Here is a 24,302-nt window from a genome sequence, read left to right on the forward strand (position 1 = left end):
CATCTGTGAAATGTTTATTTACAGTGAAATATAGGTAAATATAGCGGTATATAGCTGTTTAAATAGGAATTTATGAAAGTTGACTTCGTACGGGGCTGTCTATATTGCCTCCGGCAATTTATTTGTATATGCTAACAAGGCAAAGAAAGATAATGTAAGTGATTTTAAAGGGCGAATAGCTTTTCAGTAGAGAAGAATATGAAGTAAGAGAAATAAAGAGTTTCACAGTAAAGGCTTTTGATACGAATAGGTGTTTCGTACGGGTCGGCGTTAGCTATGTTTTAAATTTACTCAATAGCTAGTGGGTGGACTCACTCTGCTTTACAGATGAATATTTTTAGATCTCAACGTCTTAGGAAAAAATGTTAGTGTAGTTGCAAGGAACAACTTTGCCTTTGGACGTTATAAGGAATGTTGACTCTAAATATCGGAATTTTACAAAACATAGAGTCCCAAACCTACTATTTATCACTGAATATTCGCTAAACCGTATACTTGCCCTCTACATAAAACTACCATAACAAAATGTTGGTCGTACATTTTCTTTGGCTTTGTGAAATGTTTAGAACAGTGATTGTCTTTCACAGGAGAAGGAGTAGAGTATTTTTTGTTTAGTAATGTACAGATTCCCGAAAGAAATATTTTAAAATACAAACAAAAAGAAAACTGTACGTAAGTAGATTATATGCTACCAATACATCTGCTATCAACATAGAAGACAACAATAAGAGATGAGATCTGACAAGTGTTCTCCTTTATAGCGAAATGTTTGATTAAAATATTGAAGAGCTAGATCAACAGCTTGTTGCTTTGGTCATAAAATTACGATTCAGATTACAATGATGATTACTATTTAACCATTCATCATCTTCTTACGGCGACAAAAGTAAGTGCTAGGCGCTAGCTTTTTCGGCCTTTTACAGTAAATTTAAACTAATGAAGTAACAGATTTGGTTTCAGTCTGTCTATAATAAACTTCAACTAAAAGACGTAATAGATTCGGTAATAATACCGTCAGTGTTTGTCGTCAGTGAAAAGTTAAATTGACTTTGTTATTGTAAGCAGCCACTGTCATCAATACATCAATATCATTCTGCAGAATTAAATGGGAGTTCTCAAATCACGGCAGAGTAAAATAAACCGTTAATCTTACTCTGTCGTGCTCAAATCCATACAAACTGATTTAAAGGCATCACTTACATCAACACACTTCAAGTGCGTTGCTTACATACAAATTCAATATGCTCAACGTTACGCTGTAGATGATGGAATGTAGTGTCTAGTGCACCAGCTAGTGGACAATGGACATGTAAATGAAAATGAAAAATTGGCAGCCGAGTGTACCGAACCCACAATCTTCACCTTGCCGAAAGTAATGCACGGTGATCATTCACTCACATTTTTTCCTGGTAATCGTCGCTGTGTTGTTTTCTTGTTCTTGTCTTGGTACTATCAATCCAGACTCCAGCTCAGGATCTTACTTGCAAACAAACAAAGTCAAAACGAAAAGCTTATCATTTAATTAATGTCCTGACCAAAAGTAATCTTTAGCTCTAGCCAAACCATGTACAATAAAATTTGAAAACCACACCCCTTACAAGTTAGGGTCCGCTTTGGCATTCAAAAACACTCAAAAAACTTTCTGAATTCATCATCATCGAATTGATTCGAAAATAATTCGGCAAATTTTCGTTATGAATCAGATCTATTGCAATTTCGACGGACGATTTCTTGGCGCTACAAAATTGTTGGCTAGCAATGATGTAAAACATTTTGGAAATTGAGTCATTCGTCCAAGGCATCAGTTTGTCGAAGGGCGATTGATATTGGTCATAAGCATCGAAGGTAACACGTAATGCTACGTCATCGACGAAACGAGACCGTTGAGATGCATTTATGTCCTGTATAAGATCAACAATTGCTATAATGTTATCGACAAAGGCACTCTGCGAAGAGGTTCTTAGTAATGTGTAGAGCATGATCAATTCACCTCGTCATTGAGTTGTATTCCATAAATGTTCGGCTTCTTCGAATAGGCTGGATCTTCTAGGTGAATTTCCATATTGGCCTTAAAGTCTTCATTCTCGTTTACAAAAAGTTTTGAGGTGTGATCGGTGTAAAGGAAACGAGATATCTCCTGGGAAACTTGGAATCCAATCGTGGAAAATTCCTCAATTTTTTGTGACTCGGTAGTGAATGGTGCTATCAAACTTGTCGGTAGAACTGTGGTTGAGAAAAGATTGAAATTTTCTATTTACTTTGCCCAAACCAACCGATTACCAATGGTAGTTGTTTCTGTTATCCGTATAGGAGAACTGGATATTGGCCACGCTAAATGATTCCAAATAATTTCTGGTGAGATCACTGACTGACCAATTGTACTATACATTCGTCGTCTTCCGATCTGTTTCAGGGCAATAACATTTGAAACATAATCAGTCGCGGAGATGTTAACCTTTAAAAGTTTAGGAAATGATCACCGGAAAATCGCTTTACATTAACTCGGCATCTTACTTCGCTGTACAGTTTATGATAATTTTCATTAAAACGAGCAAAACCTTGGTATGGGTTCGTCATCAGATTCAGTTCCGATATTTTCATGGACACCTCCTCTCGCACATTCTCATTCACCCAGATATTTTCGTTCAGCGTGGCGTTGAATGTGAGAACTAGTTGACTGTAGCAATTAAAATTTTCTTACATATTTGTCGTTCAGTCACAATTTTTGAAGTGAATAACTTACTCGAACATTTGTTCCAATTTCTGTTCCGCATTTAGAATGTCTGCAGAACTAAATGTTTCTAAATACAACATCGAAGCAATGTCTGGCCTGTAAGAATCGACAATTTGAATCCGAAATTCACCATTCCGTTAAAATCGATTCAATAAATTTACATCAACTTTGTGGCTGTAGTCGTACAATATTTGTAGTGATCGGTTGAATGTGGTTCAATAAAATCCAAGTTAAAGTCAACACTCATCATCGATAAAATACTGGTCTTGATGTCCCTAAAGGTGGAGCAATATGACATTACGTAACTGCTTTGTTTTGATGAGTGGACATAGTTGCAATATGGCCAGCTCCTGCTACCGAGGTTAGTATTGAACTTACTTGAATGAATGACTCTTGTAGAATTCAAATATTTTCACCAAATAAGCAACATGGGTCATTCGAACTTCGGTAATATTTTTGGCTACCTCTGCTCCGAAAAGCCTTTCAAACAATGCATTCCATTCAATCTAAAATATTTATTCATGCGTGGATATGGAAAGATGCATTAAAAACGAAATCGAATATTACCTCAGGATAAGCTGAGTTTAACCAATTCACAGCGACTGTTTCCTGTTTAGCGTTTCTCAGCTCACCAGCCGATATAGACCCAAATTGTTCAAGGATGTTCTCTTTGATGAATCGAATAGTATATGTAATTGCTTGTTTCTTTGTGTTGTAGTCCGGTAAATGTTCGAAAATTTGCAGTCTAATAATCGATTCTTGGAGGCTCTTCAAGTATTCATTTTCAATGCACGTCTTGTACGTTTCCTGAATTATTGTCTTATTTCTCTTGAAAGGGATATTTTTTTAAAAACAAGTTTAGAGTGGTTGGAGTAGGAGCTGCAATAGTAGCCAGTCCACAGAGGGCTGAGCTGTTACTATGAATTTTCATTTTACCTCTATTGTCGCCATTTCAGTTAACTTTCGACAGGATCGTTCGTACATCTCCTTGTCATCTTCAGAAAGAGGGGATTTTAACTTCGGTAGACTAACCATTGGTATCAATGTTCTGAAAGTGCTCTCATTTTAAATTTGAACGTTTTGAAAAGATCCATCGGCCTGTGAAATGTAGCTTTCCAATTAGAATTATTTCTATAATCTCATTGCTTTTGCATCAAGACGGGAAAGCTACACACGTCATCAGTCCTAAGAACTCTAAAAATTTACTTTTGTGGTCCCACTTCCATCACAACGTCGAATAAGGGCAATAGCCTGGATAACGTTTTTTGAGGGTGAAGCATTATAATATCAGCGATAAAATCAGTCAAATTGTCCTTGTGATCCACGCATAGATCGTACATCAACTTCGCAACTAAATTAAGGTAAGGTCATTAAAACTACTGCTGAGAGTAACCCTTCAGAAACGACTAATCGTCTGTTAACGGTCGTACATAGACAAGCTTATGTTAAAACAAAATGAAGTAAAAGATTTCGTACCAAACAATATCTTTCGACCTTCAAATAAAGCTACCAAATACTATCACCTGCTCTAATATGAGCCCACAATGGTTCAATTCAAAGAACCAAAGAAAGTACAATAGATATGGGCTTGTATTTGGTAGTTTTACCTTGTAACAGAAGACAATAAGCTTGTCGTTTCTAACAGGTTAATAGTGCTAATAGAATACTTGCCTTTCGGTAAATCTCTACCGTTTTTATAGTTAGTGCAACTGACTAGGAAATCTCGATACAATTTTTTGTAGGGCACAGCAACATCAAGCGTCGAAATATCTTGAAGCATCAAAAGATATTATAAGCAATCTATACCACCCAACTAACAAAAAAATTTTCCCATACCTGGCAACTTTTCCAACACTCTGTCATTCACCGTAATTTCTTCAAAATGATTGATGACAAAACCACCGCAGGCATACGAATAGAAATCGTCACACGGTTCTGCAGTATGGTTCACAAGTGCGAGCATCCTACTCGTGGACTGTTTGCAAGAGTCCGATGTACATGTCTGATGTTCCTCTTGCAATTCTATGCTACGTTTCGGTGTGCTATTTTCATTTGTAGTAGGATCCGACGGTCCTTGGTTGGATAATAGAATATAAGCATCGATATAGTCATCGTCTAGTGTGATTGATTCTTTATCATTGAAATCGGCTAGTGTCAACTGCTTGCCAGTGGAGCTTTTGTCAAGGTCATTTGTTGTTACTTCAACATAGTCAGTAGTCGAACCTGCTGCCGAATAATAATCTGAATTGGAAGCTCCGACTGAACTGATGGTATTGACAACCAAAAATCGAGGCGGAACATCTTTCGATGATGCCGTTGAAGTAGACAGTGGCGACTCAATGGTTGTTGAAGTGTATTCAATAGTATTTGATGAAGTAACTGCATTTCCTTCGACACTAGTCAGAAAGAAGTCATTTTTGGTATTCGGACGGACAGTGCGTCTTTTATTGGATTCTAAAGTTTCTTGATTTCCACTGTCGTGATAGCTGACTTCACCCTTCTGTTCTTCGGAGATCGATTGAGTATTTTTGACAATATATACCGTTGCTAGAATTAATCCACAAATGGCCAATAGAATCAGTAACACACATAAACACGTTTTCAGTATATCATCATGATATTGGGTGATTCTTTGATTTTTCAAATTGTAAATCCGTTTCAAAGTCATTTCTTGTGTCGGTCCTTTTTTACGGAGAATTTGAACGGCGGATAGCTAACTTTTCGAGATATATGCAACGACTGCGTTAAATTCACAGAAATTGCTAATAAAACCTCGATTATTTTCTTGATAAGAAAAACTTTCGCGACTCGGTCGTCCGGTTGTTTATGGAAAAAACGTTTTTTTTTTAAATGGTTCATTTTTTATTGCAATCAAAGACGAATCGGTTGAGGGATATTACAACTTTTTCTATTTAATTGTAACATGTTTTTTTACTTATCGAACTATGTCTGGTTAAGCAGTTTACTAACGATTATCGCCTTTCATAGAAGGCAGCATATCATCAAAATAATAATCGATTATTTAAAAATACTATATCTCCCTACAAACTCGCCTAACAATTCAGTTTCTCACCAGAAGGAGCTTTAATCTTCCCCGTAAAAACTGGTCTAACAATTAGGAGTTTTGAGAGAAGCAACTTGAATCTTCTAAGCACAAACTGTCCCAGCAACTTTAATCTTCCTTGTTTCTTACCTGGCAAAATGGGTGTTTTATCAGAAGCAACTTGAATCTTTTTTGTACAAACTGGCCTAATAATTAGAAGTAACTTGAATGTACAATCTAGCCCAAAAATTGGGTGTCTCGACAGGAGCTACGTGAATCCTTGTAGGATGGTGTCTAACAATGGGACGTTAAGGTGCGTTCGACGGTGCGTTACATAACTATTGGCACCATGCTGCAAATAGTGTATTTTAGACTATTTGCACCCAGGTTTTAAAACATTCTAATTCCACTTTCAATTTAGCTTTAGGACGATTGGGACTATCGATAGAACCATTCTGTCTGCTACACTTAATGTATTCAAACACACATAGGTTCGATTACCCTTCCGGATACTTCTCTTCTTGAATGTATCGCCTAGTGTCTTATTCAATTTACTTTATTTGTATTGACATACTCTTTCGTATAAATGAGTCCATGTACCCTCTTTTCGTCGTTGAAGATAACAGATAACTACCCATTATATTAACGATAGATTAATTATTGTTGGTCTAAATTTCCGGTCGTCTTAGTGATACGCAACATGCCCAACTGCGTTCTGCAATTCTAACACTTTTTGGAGTCAGACCACTTATCTTAATAACTTAACTTAGTAGGGAGTGACTAGTAACCTTTGAAATAAATATATAGCCCAGTGTTCAATGTCCAACTTCAAGAACTTATTCATACTCCCTTCAGTGCGTGTGCAAATTACGTGTATCCGCAAAGCACCTAGCAGAGTAATAGAGGTTTTTACACGTCAAATAGAGTAGTTTTTTGATACCAAATAAACCATTATCAGCCTTAATGGTAATTTTGCAATGACATTATGAAAAAAAAAAAGTATGGAAATATTCGCATACTTCGATTAAAGTACTACTTTATTTTTTCTATTACCCTGCTAGGTGCTTTGGTATCCGCGGTATCCAGGATACCAGGAGATTTCGAAAATTTCGACTCGGATGCCGGAAAGAAAACATAAATTGCATACGCGCCCTTCAGATTAACTATAAACCTTTCTGTAACTCGAAAATTAACGACAAGATCGAAATAATTTCATAAAAAAAATATATTTTTCTACTTCACTTCCATTAGTTTATAAGCTATTCGTTCAGTATACATTGCTCGACACAGTCAATGTTACATATATTGGACATATAAAGCATTTACAAACAAATATTTGATAAAACTACTGAAATGTAAGAGAAAAATTTTGTGATATTTTTGAAACATTTTTGAGTCACTGCAATACACATATCTCGTTCACGTATCAACCTAATAAATCTGAGTCGCATTACGTACAAATATGCCACAGAAGTGGCTATTATTATTGCACTGTACTATGGAACAATACAGCTGTGATGTTGTCTGGTTGGGAGAAAAGATGTATGTAGAGATAGAAGTTCCTATGCATATCTATTGTGGACGCTAAAATATAGTGAGTTGTAGCCCGAACAAAATTTTCTAAAATCTTTCCACCACAACATATATGTAAAAATCTTTTACTTCATTTGTTGCAACATTAATTTCAATATAATAAAACCACGCTTGCCAGAGCTGATTTTTATTTGTGTCGGCGCTGTCGATAACAGATAACAGTGTCTTCTAGCTTTTTTTTTGTCTACCTCGAGTGACTTAGGAAAAGAATAGTATGGGGTGTGCAGATCTTTCATTGCTCATAAATTCGAAAGAAGACTGTTAAGGCTGTAAATGTAGATTATACCTCTCTCTATATAAGATATAATGAATGACGATTTTAATTTAATATCCTACGCTTCTAAGCTTCTTCATAAAGTATATTTAGGACAAAAGTTAAAGAAGTGGTTGTTCATGTATACGTGAATACCATCTTAGGTATTACCTGTTAACTATAATCTGTCTAATGCTACTTATCTACCAATGCCCGCAATCTAACTTTACAAGCTCGAAGACCTAAAATTATTTTCTTTTCATTTACGCAGTTCACATTATTTGATATTATATGCATAAGCCGGCTACCATCAACGCGTATCAACAGTTTCATGCAGATATCGTCCCACACATTTCTGAAATGTTTGGAATAAAACGAAACCAACGCATTTGAATAACACCCATCCATGAGTGTACATCCTTTTTCATTTGAATTTTTACATTTCATGTACCATTCATGAACAATAATCTTCCGATGGTGTGCATTCTGAACTGGCACTTTAAATGTGCTTATTGAAGCACGATTCATAGGGCCTGAAGTACGTAAAACAACCTACAGCCCATCGTATGCAAACACTTTCTTCGACCTTCGTTATTTTTTGATATTTGAAATCAATTCGAATCCTCTCTCTACATGACTTCCATCTCATATGAGAATGGTTTTATATCTAGCTCTACTATATACACACCAAGCACCTAAAACCCAACTGTTCACGTTCCCACGAACGATATTCCCCCAATGTTATATTTATTTACATTCAGTTGGATTTACGAGCAAGTATGTAGATAACTTCATGTGTATGTGCTGCGTGCAGATATATATATATATATGAAGTGGAAGTATATTTTTATTAAATTATATTCATCAGCAAGTTAATCAAAGTTATACATTGGTATAAATGAATATGCATAAGTTAATAAGTGTAGAAAAGAATAATAATCTTTTCATAACAATACGGCAGTGAACATTTGAATGTACATAATCTTAGATCTGAATGATATACCTCTTTTGTGAACATTTTTTTAAAGGGTTTCACACTAAGCACTCTACACCACACACAAGTACATCGGGTGTATGCATCGTATTTCACTATCGCGATAGTAATATGATATGCTATAAGAATCGAATGTGTAACAATAAAATGATGGAATTTGATTATAACTAAAACAATAAGAATTCACAGACAGCAACAAGCATATCACCAATATATCGAATTTTTTACTTCATTTGATTGATACGAAATCTATTACTTCATTAGTTTTCAAATGGATGGTTATATGAAATTGTTGCCTACATTTGTGTGTTTCCTATTTTATTTTCAACGCACTTCAAGCCCGGACTGTGGGAATTGGGGCGATGCCCAAAGGGCCTTTTTGATTTTGTATAGACGAAAGGCTTTTTGTAAATTTTCTCCATACAACTTCCAAAGGTCTGCTTCGAGCCATCCTACCCTGACTTCAAACATGAGTGGTACTCTAAATGGGGTACTGAAACTTGACAGTGTGTCACACAACTGTAAGACACTGCAAAAAACCATTTCATACAAAATAGTACTGTATTTGGCAGCTGTCAACTATGATCACTTTTGCTAGAAGTGTGTTAAAGGTTCAAGGTACATTTTTATGGTTGATGAATCATTTTCTTCGAAATTGAAATTATTCTTCCATCTTACTCCCTAAAATCTTAGCAGAAAAGTTTAAAGGGAATCCAATTAAAGGGACAAAATACAAAGAAAGAAACATTCTAACCATTAAAGACAAGATGTTTTCCATCACTGACCGTGTGTTCGTGTAAGAAATTCTTAATTATTTGTTTAAAGGGAAATAAAAAGAAGAAATTCAGAATATTCCCACGCGACCGCTGAACCATTTCATGTCATGCATGTCTGCACTCGCATAATCATAAAATTTTGATTTTTTTAAAGGACGCAATTAGATTTTAAATAGTCTACGTAGTGAATGTAGGTTATATAGCGAACGGATTCAAAAAAAATAATTTAATTGATGAAGGAAGACCAGTTATACAGATACAGGGAAAACTTGTATTGAAATCGTCGACTTTATATTACATCGTCATATAAACAGATTATTTGCAATCAAGACATTTAACGTTGGAATCTTTCTAAAGTAACTAACTGACCAATTCTTTATCTTTTCTTTTATTTATATTTCATTTGTTAATAACAACAACGACAAAAAAAAGTTGAGTTGAATACTTACTGTCTTATATATGCAAAAATATATGTTGTTAAAACAAATGAAGTAAAAGATTTGGTCGAATGTAAGTTATACGAAATTACATTTCATTTTGAACAGATCGACCGCTCTGGTGGAGTACACTACTAGTAATACAGTGTCTCTGGTTTGATTATCCAGTCATACATTGCGTCAGGTCTTTAATTTAAATACAAATTCAATTTAACATTCGCAACCGAAGAACCAAAAGCTTGGAATACTTGATTTGTAGTTAGGCGGATTTGAATCAGTTTAAGCGCTATTGTTAGACACTGTGCAGAGAATCCAATACATTTTTTTGATACCAACATCGAAAGTTGATACTTTCGCCCTCGAAATCCGGGGCGAAAGTAAAAAAATGCAAGTTATGTGTTTTAGCGGGGAGAAAGAAAGAATACATAAAGCGAAAGTCGACTACATAATGTAATAGTCGACTCTTGTCAATAAGTGTACTGCGATCAAAATAAAGCGTGCGCCAGTGCTCTTATTGAAATTAACATACGAAGTTGATACTTTTTGTTGCTGAATGATTTGTTAGTAATTTGTTAATTTTTGTGTGTGTTGTTGTTGTGATGGCTAAGTAATTAAATTTTTGATATACCAGGGGGCTGCCGCCCCCTGGACCCCCGCATTTTCTGGCTAAATGCCTTCATATTTCAACATTTTGTTCTGCTGTTTGCGATACGTATCAACTTTCGATGTTGGTATCAAAAAAAATAGTATGAACGACTCGGGGCAAAAGTAAAAAAATTCAACCTGTGCGATTGAGGCCCTTGCCTTCGGCGCGGGCATCAACTCTCGCACACGGTTGAATTTTTTTACTTTCGCCCCTTGTCATTCAATGTACTATTGAAAGGATAGAAATGACTTTTTCATGCTTCGGGGCCGAAAATGAGGGCAATTTTTCGAATTTTCTCGGGTTTCCGGCCCTCTGCATGAAAACTTACATGTGCACCTGTTTGGGACGGTTGATTTAAGGCACTTTCGCTTGTAAGCCTCACTTCGTTCGGCCTACAATCCGCGAAATTGCCTAAAATCAATCGTCCAAAACAGGTACACAAATAACCAGTAAATATTTCATTGATTTCATAATTAAATAATTTTAATGTGTAGGCGTCCTGTACGTTGTATTTACATTGTCTGCGATGAGAATGTAAATGAAACTTACATGTTAGACTTTTCGATGATTTACAAGCTATGCGCGATCATTTACATGCACTGGTCGGAAATTTTTCGATGATTTTGTTTATGTTTTCACTTCTCACAAGCTACGACATAAATTGGAATTTACACAGGCAAAACTATTTTTTGGTACACGTGCCATCGATACAATTAAGAAAACACTAAAATCACACTGAATTTATAATTTGAAACAAGAAAATCAAAAAATGTTCACTGAAACTGAGAATGACAACAATAAAGAAGTCAAATAAATATCGCCGCAATGGCAGACACGACCGATGCCTACTAAATGAAAATGAAATTTTAGTGCAAAATGTTTAGAAGTGGAAAGGTTCCGTAATGCTGCTTTTATGCAAAATTGTTTCGTAGTTTTCATCTTAGACAATGTAAATACAACGCACAGGATGCCTACACATTAAAGAACAGTACAGAAGAGCCTATGTGAATGAGTAATACATGTGTGTGAAATTAGGCGGTTCGCCTTCGGCTCACACGCCACAAACATCGCACACATGTATTACTCATTTACATAGGCTCTGCTGTAATCTACTATTGGTATTGATTAAAAATTTACCTTTCTAATTGCTCCAACCGAACCAGACCTTTAATTTTCAAAATTTGGTAAATTGTGTTATTGAGCCACTTCTCCTCGTAATATAAAATTCTTTTGGACACGAAATGCCGATTACATTTCAACTCAAAGCTAAAAGGTATTTATATTTCCGATTCCATATTTCCTTCATGTAAAACTTATCAAACATCCCCAGTAATAAGAGCACCCATCTAATTATCGTCTGCTTGAAATTTTAATAATTCAAGAAACAAGTAAAACGAATATTTCATTCATTTCATGATTCTGAACAAATAAACAAAATTGATTGTCTTCACCCTAAGCTCGGAGAGAATTTTTAATGATTAATCCTGCAGTACTCTACGCGGTATAATGCGGGCCTAACTCATCCAATTTGTGTACTCTATACTACATAATACAACGCACAATTTTGGATTAAATGCTATTAAATAATTAATTGTATGAGTTGAATCTAAGAAACACTGCAAGTGAAATAATCGAATCTACTACTTCCTTAGTTGAATGAAATTCTTTTACTTCATTTACTATGCTGGTGCATGTAATAAGGCTATTACATGTATAGGCAATAGTCTTTACATCACTCGCATAGTAAAACGTCGTACTACACACGGAAAATAAAGTGATATCTCGTATCACGATGAGTAAATGTACCTCGGGCTAAAGCCCTCGGTTACTTTTACTCATCTGGATACGAGATATCACTTTACTTCCCTTGCATAGTAATGTACTATTGTTGACTGCCATGCCAATTACTTATTTGTCGTCTCAGTGTTGTTAGCCGATGACCGTTCCGTCTGAAAAAGACTCACGGTAGCATTTCACCATACTGTTTATCGGGTATTTTCCCAGAGACAACATTCCAATCGTTTCACAAAAGAAATGAGAGAATAAATGCAGTGGGGAGATATTCCCACAGTGTACACTCCACGCAAAAACAAAGATTGATTAGAAACGAAAACACATTCGGCGGTGATACAGTGGTTTTTGTGTGTTCGGTCGTGTTTTATTTTCATTTAACCCGATAATAATGTAACGCTTGTGTCTATGTGATATCCGAACAAACATTCAAAATGTTAACGAACTCCGAATTATTCAATTAACAAACAGTAGATAGCGTAAAACAATCCAAATTCAAATAAAAATTCAAAACATTCATCTCCCCCGAAATCAAAAGATTTGACGTGTGGCAAATGTGTGGGAAAATATAAAATATAAACAGGTGCTGTGTGTACAGTCTTTACATTTTGTTTTTATTCTCCCTCTCTCGCACTGGAGAAACTGATTCACGAGCTTCACGAGAGACATTTTTCACACAGACGCCAAACAGTATGCGCAGAAAGACAGAATAGATCGGTCGGTGGAAGTTGTTTTTATTGTTTGTGCCGTTGTGTTTAATCGGAAAAAATCCGTCTTATTTACATCTAAGAAGTGTACACGGTCTTAGTGTTTTGAAGTCCGCTTGCGAATAATCGGCCTACGTAATCGGTTTACTAATTAAATGCAAAGAAAGTGCACAACTGTGTCCACAGCTACATCACAGTGGTTATTATATTGTTAATATTGACAGCAGCTGCCAAATGGAGCTGCCTAAAAGTGTGGTTATGTTTTGCGACTATTTTTGAATGTTTTTGTTTGAAATCAACGGATTTTTATTGTCCTGCAAAACGCAATGAAATGAAAAAATTACCGAAACTAGTGCGCCTCGTCTACGCCTTGTGATTGTTTCGTCCAATTAATAATACTAACAGAACGACACACAACTATCAACAATGCCACATCAGTTCGGATTGCCCGGTTTTGCTGCATCCAGTCCGAGTCCACCGTCACATCATGCCCGGATCGGCGGCGCTGTTGTGCCACAGAGTGGCCCGCCGGCTGTATTTCGTCCTCAGATCGAAGATAAGAGATTAACCAGGGATGCGATGGAACGCTACATGCGAGAACGGAATGACATGGTGATCGTCATTCTACATGCAAAGGTAATGTTGTTGTGAAAATGTTCGACGAGTATGGAGACCGGGCTTGACATTATTTGTGTCCGATTTAGGTTGCCCAAAAGTCATATGGAAATGAAAAACGTTTCTTCTGTCCGCCGCCGTGTATATACCTGTTCGGTAGTGGCTGGCGACATCGCCAAGAGGAAATGTTACGTAAAGGTGAATCGGAACAGGGGGCTCAATTATGTGCGTTCATTGGAATCGGAAATTCAGATCAGGATATGCAGCAATTGGACCTGAACAACGGCAAACAGTATTGTGCTGCCAAAACTTTGTACATTTCCGATTCCGATAAGCGAAAACATTTTATGCTGTAAGTTGAACCGTTTGACTCAATTCCTTCGTCCCTCCGACATTTTCTCTCGATTTTTTGTAATCCGTCCGTCATTACAGATCGGTGAAAATGTTTTACGGTAACGGCCATGACATTGGCCTGTTCAACTCGAAAAGGATCAAAGTGATATCGAAACCATCGAAAAAGAAACAGTCACTGAAAAATGCTGATCTGTGCATTGCCAGCGGAACAAACGTAGCTTTATTCAATAGATTAAGATCACAGACCGTGTCGACCAGATATTTACATGTTGATAATGGACACTTTCACGCCAGCTCCACACAATGGGGTGCATTCAAAATTCATTTGCTCGACGACAACGAATCGGAATCGGAAGAGTTTCAAGTGAGTTGTTTTGGGAAATTTGTTTTGGTTGAATCGGTTAACTGATTGATTGGGTGATTTAGGTGAAGGATGGCTACGTGCATTATGGAGCAACAGTAAAACTAGTCTGTTCGGTTACTGGCATGGCTTTACCTCGTTTAGTTATAAGAAAGGTGGACAAACAAATGGCACTGCTTGAAGCCGATGATCCTGTGTCACAATTGCACAAGTGCGCATTCTACATGAAAGATACCGAACGAATGTATTTGTGTCTGTCACAAGAGAAAATCATCCAATTCCAAGCAACACCGTGCCCCAAAGAACCGAACAAAGAAATGATCAATGACGGAGCTTGTTGGACTATAATCAGTACGGACAAAGCTGAATATCAGTTCTACGAAGGAATGGGTCCTGTGAGGTAAGTTTTCGGCTCGGAGAATCTTGCGAAACCAATCTTGAGAGATTTTTTTTGTTTACCGTTGTCGACAGATCTCCCGTAACACCAGTGCCAATAGTAAATTCGTTAAATTTGAATGGTGGCGGTGATGTGGCTATGCTGGAATTAGCTGGTGATAATTTCACGCCACAACTGCAAGTGTGGTTCGGCGACGTTGAAGCTGAAACAATGTATCGCTGTGCAGAGACACTACTCTGTGTCGTTCCAGACATATCTGAATTCCGTGGAGAATGGCTATGGGTAAGCGAAAATTTGCATTCTATAAAATTGCTTTCATTGTACCTCCGGTGATTGTGTTGCTTTTGTGTTGCGTCCGAATTACATTAGTTGAATCAATGAAATTGATCCAGTTCCCACACTCGCGGAGCGTTGACTGTGTGTTGTTCGATGTCAAAACGTTAAATCGCTGATTCGCATTCACAACACACTCACCACCACACCATTTGGTATTTTGGTTGGAATTGTTTCTTCTCTTTTTTCTCGTGTTCTTCTATCATCACTTTAATTGAGTGCAAATAATAACAATAATTAGAGATGTTGTTCAGCAATTTATTACAACCATTGTTGTTCCAAGTTATTATGACTGAATAATTAGCTTCCGTTGTCGATGTGGATTTTTTTTTATTTAATTTCAAAGATTTTAATTTTTGACCTTCACCACAATGAGAAATTGAATTTAAATTGATTTTTCGTTTTGTATCAGTCTTGAGATGCATGGCTATTCACTTATCAGTTGATATCAAATTTTTTTTTAAAGAAAATTAATTGAACATAACGAACGGAACAGTAAGATTGGCTTCGTCAATGTCCTACGTTCATGAAAATGTATTTTGATTTTATTTATTTCTATGATTTCAATGATTTCTCATTCAACATTAATTACCGGCATTGCCACACGCCCAATTAAAATTTAAATTTAAAATCGGAAGATCTGATTTTTGTTTGTTCTGATTGCATTTTATGCAGAGCGTGCGAACTCTACTCCAATCGGAGTCTTTCTTAACAGCAATGAACTCTTTGCAAATTTGTAGCCTACATTTAGGCGGAAAAACATTCGTTTTTTGATGATTTTTCTGAATCAAATTCTTTTTTTTGAAAACACTTGGAGAAACCTGTGCAAATTTCATAAATTTACACAATCGTTTCGAGTGGTATAAGTTAATAAACACATGAAAACGAGAATTTTCTTTTTTATACCGAATTTTGTAATGGATTTTACACGTCGAAAGACGTGCTTAAAACATGAAAAGTACGGTTTTCGACGCATGTAGCATGTAAAAGTGCTTTCCCGTGCATAGACATGGAAAAGTCACAACAATACACTCTCAGCATATACAGTAAAAGATTTTGGTTCAGAGAAATCATGAAAGTTCATGGTGTAACCGTCGAAACTGATCGCCAGCGCCAACATTTTCTTTTTGATTTTTCACTTCAATGATCTATTGAAATTGAGATATAGACTCAAAAACCAATTTATTCAACGTATACTACATGCCTGAAACATAAATAGTTTCACAAATTGTGTATTAACTGAGCGTCATAGACCTGAAACGTCAATCTTCTTCTTCTTCTTAAAATCCGTGACAGCATGAACGATTCATCATTTTGTGCGTTAGTTGTAGATTACCTGTTTCAGTTAGCAGTCGCGGGCGAGAATCTAAACTAAAAGCCGAGGATCAACAAAGTTCACACGAAAACGTGACTTTTTATTTTTATCCCGAGTTTTTACATGCTGTGATTTCCGAAACAAATTCTTTTCTTTCACTAGTAATATAATAAGCCATTTTTGACTTCAGGGAAATCAAAAGGATGCTAATGGAACAGCTGAAGCCAACTTAAACACGGTTGATTTCAAATCTTGTACTTCAAATTTTTTTAACATGCATTTTACGATGTTACTATATAAAAGACCATATTACCAAGAGCTTGTCATTATTTTTGTCGTCGCTATTGATAACAGGTGACAGGTTCGGTAAATGTAAAAAAATCTAAAAATCATATGAAAGCAATTGTCTCGTCTCCATCATCATATTCCGATTGCACTGGACTAGTAACTGTCGTAAAATACATCGAGAATTCCGTCTCTTAAAGAATTCCAGTATTTTCATTTAGCAACCATCGAATGTAAAATTTCCTGATTTGAATCTCAGGCAAAACACACATTCGAAGAACTCTGTTTCTTTCGTTGATGGTACAATGAAATCAAAAAATTTGTCTAATAAATTCAATGTGATGTATGCGTGAATTACGTGTACCCGAGGAGTCTTAAGATAAAAAGGCTGGAACACGAGAAATGAGCTGAGATAAATTTAAGGAATCAGGAAGCCCATTAAATAAGATGATTGATGATAACTCAAACAATGAATTACAATTCCGTTTCGTATTTGACTTAATTTAGTAATTCTTAAGAAATCACAACGCTCGACAAGTTTGCACGGTCTGTTTTGGATTCGGATACAATCGAAATGAAAATTTATTCTTTGGTGTCCTTCAATTGCACAGATGGTTGCTATACAACACTATAACTCCAGTGATAAATACATAATTCCACAACGACACTGAATAATAATGATCAATAACAGGCATTGTTTCGAGTCTTATTTCCATTCCGCTTAATTAAGTGTACTGTGCAAATAGCGACGTACGTCAGATACTAAATTTTAAATTTAATTGACACAACAACAGCCGTTGAATCTATTCACAAATTGAATTATAGTTGGATTACTGTTGTGATCGCTTGAACAATTGGAATAGGTAATAGGTAGGCGTAATATCATATCACTCAATTGAAAATCTGATTTACAATTCATACTCGAGCATTCAAGAACTCACACATTAAAAAATTGCAAATCATCTACTTCGAAAACACGCATGCTCTAAGAAAACCTTTTTCCTATGCAATCTCAATAAAACAACAACTCTAAAACATTAAATCCAATCCTCTCCGCACAGGTTCGCCAACCGACACAAGTGCCTATATCATTAGTTCGTAATGATGGTATTATCTACGCAACTGGACTGACATTTACATATACACCGGAACCGGGTCCTCGGCAGCCATGTCCAGCCGCCCAAGAAGTGATGCGTGGACGGATTAACAACAACAACAATACCAGCAACAATGCCAACGTCAGTCAAAGTTCGCTGCCATCTATATCGGATGTACCTTGGAATTCGCATGGATTGTCATGAGAATACAACGATTGATTGCACACAATGTGAAATTTAGATGGGTCCAGTTGTGGTGCTGTTTATGGAAAAGGTCAGAGAGATTTTCAGTTGTTTTATAGAACAAATCGCAATTCGTGTCACAAAATTTAGTTTGTAGCGTGAACAACATAACAAGTTCAGTTTCCAGTCGTTTTATCTTTCGCGTGCCAGTATTTGTCAGAAATTCTTCATATATCATCCTAAACATAGCCGGAGTAACTCTCCGCCGTCTGAAAATGATCCAGACCGTTATGCGAAGTGTTTCCACCCTATTCTGACTCCTTTACCGATGGTGTGGGTGACCCGTTTGTGAACAATTTGTCTACTCGGCTTGCTAGTATCATCGGCTGGCAAGAAAATTATTAACCTGCAGAAGGTTATACATATCTGTTTCATCAACGAAATGAAGTTGAACTTTCGTAATCATTTTGATCATCAAATGTGTTACCATATGCGGGAGTACTGCAGGAAGCTACTTCACAAAGCGAAACCTCACTAAAAATTTGAATGAAGTATGTGGCAAAGCTTAATAGCCATAATTTCACATTATTTTACATTAACCTGTTACAGATGGTCAAATTTATTGTTATCGGGTCTATTACTTCCATCGATCAAAGTATTTTGAATCGGTTGATTTCAAATCTTATACTTCAATTTTTTTAACATGCATTTTACTGTATACAGAACCATGTTGCCCAGAGCTTGTCATTATTTTTGTCGTCGTTATCAATACAAGATGAATATGTGACACGTTAATTATTCTTGGTAACCTGTATCTGTTTAGTGTGATTGACATGTTAGTAGGTAGATGTACTCTCGCTCTAGCAAGTTTCAGTGTTGATAGAGAGATTCCTTTTTCTCTTTAGAATCTATTGTCTCTATAACGTGACAGCTTTCTCTGAAATTCTAACTATTTTACCCCTCCAAAATCCGCTATCTCCGAGCGATAATCGTGTATGCATGAATGCAAAAGATCTTCAAAGATTCCGTTGGTTTCGAAGAGGATTTTCAAGGATTTTTACATAATTTTTAAGGACTTTATAAAGATTTAAAGCATTTTTGAGGATTTTCAACGAATTAGATGATTTTCTTAAAAAGGAGTTTCTTTTGAGTACAAAAGAATTTTCTGTCCAGCCCACTGATCTTGTTAAAAATCAAAACCCAATTATTTGATCTATAAAACAGCGCCACCATCAAAAGACATTTCAATGAAGAGTAGAATAAATGTAAATGTGTAATCGAGACTTTATTTGATACAAAAATCAATTTTTTATTATTATTCTGCAGACCGACCTAAGACTCGAATGGAATCGAAAAAAAAGTAAGAAATGAGATTCACGACACATTTTAGTATTTATTTGTATTATAATTTTATGTGAGAAAAGAAAAACCAATTGAAATAATTGGTCTGCGTATTTTGTAAGTGAAAACTAAAAATTAGAAATTAAAAAGAATCGAGCAAAGAAATTAGGAAGTTAAGTGAATAAAAAAGAAAATTGCAAGAAATCTCTTAGGTTCTGTCTTAAAAAAAAGAAAGGGTATGGGAGGGTTTGAACTTTATATTTTTACGTATTTTGCCGATTTATTTGCAATCTAAATTTTATTTTGTTCAAGTGATTCTATTTATGTAAAAAAAGAATGGTAACGAATAATAAACTGAAGATATTTTTAAAATTAAGCCATACATGGAATTTTTCTTTCCTTTACACAGGCTGAACAGCCTGAAGGAACAGCTTACAACACGGCCTATTTTCAGGTTTCTCATATATCGGAAATTTTTGGATTTTCAAGAATTCACAAGATTTTTAAGTTTAAATTCTTGAAATTCTCGACAATGCAAATTCTTGAAAAATCTCGAAATTTTTAATTATGAAAAATTACGAATCAACAAATTTTTGTTTTATGTGGGATCTAATATTACTAGTCCCACAGATTCTCACATCTGTTATATTGAATGCAATTTTTGAATTTTTTCCCAGTCGAAATTTTTTTCGCACATGTATAACGACCAGTTTATTGGGACAAAAACCAAAAAACCATTTAATATCAAGACTGTCAAATTTGTGGATCTAGAAATTATGTAGAATCTGTTGAAAACGAAAATGAGATAGTTCGTTAATTTTGTTAAGTGTAATTTTCCTGAATTTCGACAATTTTTAATAATCAATTCCAAGAAAATAGGCCCTGCTCTTTTTTATCAACGAAGGTGCTAATAGCAAAATTCTCTAGTGGCTCCTCCGTGGACCTTTTTGTATACGCAAAAACGTTTTCTCTGCTCTTTTTGTGGGTGTTTTTAGATACACCCAATGAGCTGAGTTTCTGCTGCTTTCCTTTAAGAGAGTCTATGATAAACTGTCTATGTAACTTACTACTGAGCCTCACCGACTTTTCTTAAAGGAAAGTAAGAGAAACCTTGACAAAAAAATTGATGGAGAAAATTTATTGAGTCGTTTGCATTTTCCTGCAAGCCAGCTTCGTAAGTGTTTAGCATCTTCTTTCTGAACCTTGCCCGTACTACGCAAACATGTGTAGGAATTTGCTGTCCAGGTTCAATATTGATCCAAGTTCACTAACCTTTCTCACACAATAAAAATCCTAAATGAAGCGCTTAAACGGAGTCATACGATTACCATCCGTTAATAGATACAATTACGAGAACGAAACTGACATTTCTTTCAATTGAAGTGTTGATGCAGAATCTTTTCCTGGCTTAGTTATAACATAGAGTCTACCAGAAAAGTCAGAGTCCGTCCGACCTGGAAATGTCATATTGGGCGTTCGGATGGAGTCGAATGGGCCGTTTTATTTTTTTACATGCACTTTGCAGCTGGGAAATATATTTTGGCGATTGCTTCATACATCAGGTAGCCAGTTTGGATCTGCAGTCCATCGAATATTTTTGTCATCACTAACATTAACACTAATTATTTAATACGTAACTCTTAATATTCCAGCTCTCATTAAAGAAGCAAAAAACGTTCGAGTCTCCTATTTCGTTCGTTTTTATTTTCATGTTCATCGACATCACATTCTCGTTCAGTTTTAATTCACACAATGCAAGTTATTACCGCACTGTTATTACATTTTTATATCGTCGAATATATTCAACAACTAATTTTGTGTAATTAATGCACAGCACATTTTCTTTCTTTTGAACAAAAAAAAAATCTCGATGGGAAAATCTAGAAATTTGAATTAAATTATAAACAATAATACAATCCGTATTTTGAGTTTGAGTATTTTTTTTTTGAATTTGACCGTGAGAAAATTCATTAGCAAAATGATCCACATTCATTTCGATATCAAAACGAACAACTGTTTGAATGTGAAGAGTTTTGGTGTGAGAACATAAAATCTTAGACTGATGTGCAGAAAATGTTGTTGTTGATGAAATTCTTTTGCTGTTTTTTGTTTGTTATCGTAGCGCTGCAGTCTGTAATAATTGCAATCCCAAATAGGACAAATCGATAGGACATGAACGACATGGAACCATTAAGTCATTATTATCGTAAAACTATACAGTCTTACATTTGAACTAGCAGTACCATAGCATTGTCAAGCACCGAGAATGCTATGGCAGTACCAATATTGAAATTCACAAATCAATCAATCATTTATTTGTTTTACGCCGGTCTAGTGCAGACAGACGAAAATAGCTGCAATAAACAGTCAGGTACAATAAATTGCCTAACAATAATCTTGGCACAATAATTTAGGCAAGAAACAATTTAGGTTAGGATAATTTAAGAAAACTAAAAATAAAAAACAGTCTAGCCTATAAAGGCTCATACAAGTAGAAATGCAGCCTATTATCACGAGGCTAAAGTCAAAAATAGATTAATAGTCAAATGAAGCGACAAAAATTAGAAAGTTATCACAGTCGACATGCTGTAGTATGGCGACACCATCGCCGAATAATCTATATTTGCCGTCCAATGCTCGAATGTGGCGTCAGGAATTTGGAATTTTAGGGGCAAAGCAACGAACCAATGCGGCTTTCATAATATAATAATCATCTGTTATCGACATCTGTGATAAATTAAACAATGAGGTATGGTCAGTGAGTTGTATAAATATAGAAAAATTTATGTTAAAACTTATGAAGTAAAAGATTTTTGGTCAATCAATTTCAAAATAGTTGGTACAAAGGACGTAACAGATTCAGTAAGTTGATGTTATGAATATCAAAACGTTTATTCACGATTTTTAACATAGGTGTGTCGAAGCTAATAACGATTATGAGGGATTCTTTTGAAAAACAGCCTACCGAAATCGGACGCATTTTCCAGTGGACTTTTTTATATGTGCCTAGAAAGGTATTCGACCCTAGAAGCCAAAACCACTTTCAAAAAAAATCTTCGAAGTTTGTGTGGCTAGTGTGAGGTGGTCAAAAACCGAAAACTTGCACTTTTCTTACAAAAATTTCGCCAGTTACGCGAGTTACAGGGTCGTGTGGGGTGTCATTAGAAAGGTAATCACACGTACTATTGAGCAAAATAGGGACTTATTGGGTTTAAAATTCATTGACACTGAAATATGCGAGATGACATGATTAGTTCCCATGATTAAAAAATCAATTTCCAGTAAAATAAAAAAAAATCCCAAGATTCGAGAAAATTTCACAGATACACTCGCGGAATTTTGAAAACCGACACATTTTCTTTTGCGTTGTTTAGTGGTTTTTTGTAAATTTTGCATGCATTTTTATATGGACAAATCAGAAACTCAAGTAAAGCACACAAACAGAAAATGTGTCGGTTTTCAAAATTCCGCGAGTGTATCTGTGAAATTTTCTCGAATCTTGGGATTTTTTTTTATTTTACCGGAAATTGATTTTTTTAATCATGGGAACTAATCATGTCATCTCGCATATTTCAGAGACAATGAATTTTAAATCGAAAAAATTTGAATTGATTTTCTAAAATTTTCTTCGTTTCGAATTTAAACAAAAGGGAAAGTCAAGAATTGGAAAACTTTTCACGGTCTTCCTAAAAACTAACTTTAGGTTCGAGTAGATTGACTCCAGGAGAACTGTAATCAATAGTCAGTAGAATCTTTTTTGTATAATGTCACCACCCATCCGAAACACTTTCGCCCTAATTTCGCTCACATTGTAACAAACGAAAAGCGTTGTTCTCAGCTCCTTCTGGACGAGCCGATAAACCACCTTTTTTGACAAAGCTTATTTGGGAGTATTTTGCACTGCAAAATTTGCAGTCCATCGAAATTTACACTCTACAGATCAAACACTATCGCTACCTTCCGCACATCACTTTTCGATTGCGTCGGCGTAACAACTCCTGCAACCAGTACCCACTTGGAATCACCTGCAAAGATTAGATCGAGCTTTTAAACCACGTAAAAGGTGAACTCGCACACGCAAGTTTATTGCTGCAAATGCTTTTTAGCCATGTCATCGACTTAATGACTCCTTTTACAAAATTTTGGTATCAAAAAATTCTATGCGAGTTATCCTTTTACGTAATTGGAAAATGCGTTGTTTTAGCACCGTGTGCCAAATTACCCCACGCCCAAAATTTTGACTCAGAAAGTCTTTTCGTATAATTTTAGCACTGACCTATAGCTACCAGTAAAATTTGCTTTTTTAGGATAGAAGTAGATTTATGGAATTGAAATTTGTTTTCAGTTCTAATCACCATGACTTGGAAACTAGCATTAAAATAAATATTTCGGCCATTCTGAGTTCAATTTAGAATTTTGATAATTATACGTCTTTTATTTCTAAGTTTGAAACAACGTTTTAGGTTCTACCGTTCTATCACATTGTTTAATTACGTAAAGCAAAGAAACCATTTGCTTCATGTCCGAATAGTAATTCGTATAATTGCTCTCCCTATATCTTTTTACGTCTTTTACAACAATTCGAAGTCATTTTCCCACGATTTTTAAGCTAGCTCTTGTTTCATTTGATCGCTTATAAAAATATTATTATTTGCAACTGTATCGTGAGAAAATTGCTTGAATTGTTTATTCATAATCTGTTTTTTTTTACTGAAATTGTGTTATGTTAAGATTGATGACATCAAAAATAGCGTAACTGAACTTTGGACGAACAAAAAAAGATTATCAAAATTATAGTTTAGTCGAATACATTGCACATATTATATTATGCGTCTAGAAGATCAGAAAGCCATAATTTTGGATGTAACTCTGGTTGGAAACAATTGTTGGTTAGACAAATCTAATCTAATCTAAGTTGTTAAGGGGACATACGATACTATTCTGGAGATTTATTTCTTGAAATGACAATCAAGACTGACTGACGGCATTCAGCTCGCGTCTACCCTCAATATTTAAATAAACTTACCATTTTGTCCATTAACCTTTT

The 24,302-nt window shown here is 35.5% G+C and overlaps 2 protein-coding genes across 3 annotated transcripts; one reads left to right on the top strand and one right to left on the bottom strand.

The window, feature by feature from the left end:
• Positions 1–1,506: 1,506 nt before the first annotated feature.
• On the bottom strand, positions 1,507–5,524 carry LOC119070893 (endothelin-converting enzyme homolog). Its single transcript, XM_037175418.1, has 12 exons — positions 4,571–5,524; positions 4,406–4,504; positions 3,941–4,085; positions 3,671–3,782; positions 3,302–3,562; positions 3,113–3,240; positions 2,896–3,009; positions 2,744–2,830; positions 2,515–2,677; positions 2,281–2,455; positions 1,991–2,223; positions 1,507–1,901 (listed from the first exon to the last, which is right to left on the bottom strand). The coding sequence occupies exons 1-12, from the start codon at positions 5,400–5,402 to the stop codon at positions 1,602–1,604; spliced, it is 2,649 nt and encodes an 882-aa protein (XP_037031313.1). The 5' UTR covers positions 5,403–5,524; the 3' UTR covers positions 1,507–1,601.
• Positions 5,525–12,572: 7,048 nt separating this feature from the next.
• On the top strand, positions 12,573–19,629 carry LOC119070894 (suppressor of hairless protein). Of its 2 annotated transcripts, XR_005086566.1 has the most exons (7): positions 12,573–13,610; positions 13,679–13,941; positions 14,022–14,307; positions 14,370–14,704; positions 14,776–14,983; positions 17,696–18,005; positions 19,241–19,629. XR_005086566.1 is itself a non-coding variant. In XM_037175420.1 (6 exons), the coding sequence occupies exons 1-6, from the start codon at positions 13,401–13,403 to the stop codon at positions 17,933–17,935; spliced, it is 1,542 nt and encodes a 513-aa protein (XP_037031315.1). In that variant the 5' UTR covers positions 12,573–13,400; the 3' UTR covers positions 17,936–18,561. The 2 variants fall into 2 exon arrangements, 1 of the variants encoding a protein (XP_037031315.1); XM_037175420.1 differs by lacking the exon at positions 19,241–19,629 and having other exon boundaries at positions 17,696–18,561.
• The last annotated feature ends 4,673 nt before the right edge of the window (positions 19,630–24,302 follow it).

Source organism: Bradysia coprophila (genome assembly GCF_014529535.1).
Source record: "Bradysia coprophila strain Holo2 chromosome IV unlocalized genomic scaffold, BU_Bcop_v1 contig_106, whole genome shotgun sequence".
NCBI lineage: Eukaryota > Metazoa > Arthropoda > Insecta > Diptera > Sciaridae > Bradysia > Bradysia coprophila.

Coding starts and splice junctions, on each gene's coding strand:
- LOC119070894 (XM_037175420.1), top strand. CDS start 13,401: ATGCCACATCAGTTCGGATTGCCCGGTTTTGCTGCATCCAGTCCGAGT. Junction 14,308..14,369: donor CGGAATCGGAAGAGTTTCAA/GTGAGTTGTTTT, acceptor TGGGTGATTTAG/GTGAAGGATGGCTACGTGCA. Junction 14,984..17,695: donor TCCGTGGAGAATGGCTATGG/GTAAGCGAAAAT, acceptor CTCTCCGCACAG/GTTCGCCAACCGACACAAGT.
- LOC119070893 (XM_037175418.1), bottom strand. CDS start 5,402: ATGACTTTGAAACGGATTTACAATTTGAAAAATCAAAGAATCACCCAA. Junction 4,086..4,405: donor CGGTAGAGATTTACCGAAAG/GCAAGTATTCTA, acceptor ACCTTAATTTAG/TTGCGAAGTTGATGTACGAT. Junction 2,224..2,280: donor AACAGAAACAACTACCATTG/GTAATCGGTTGG, acceptor TCTCAACCACAG/TTCTACCGACAAGTTTGATA.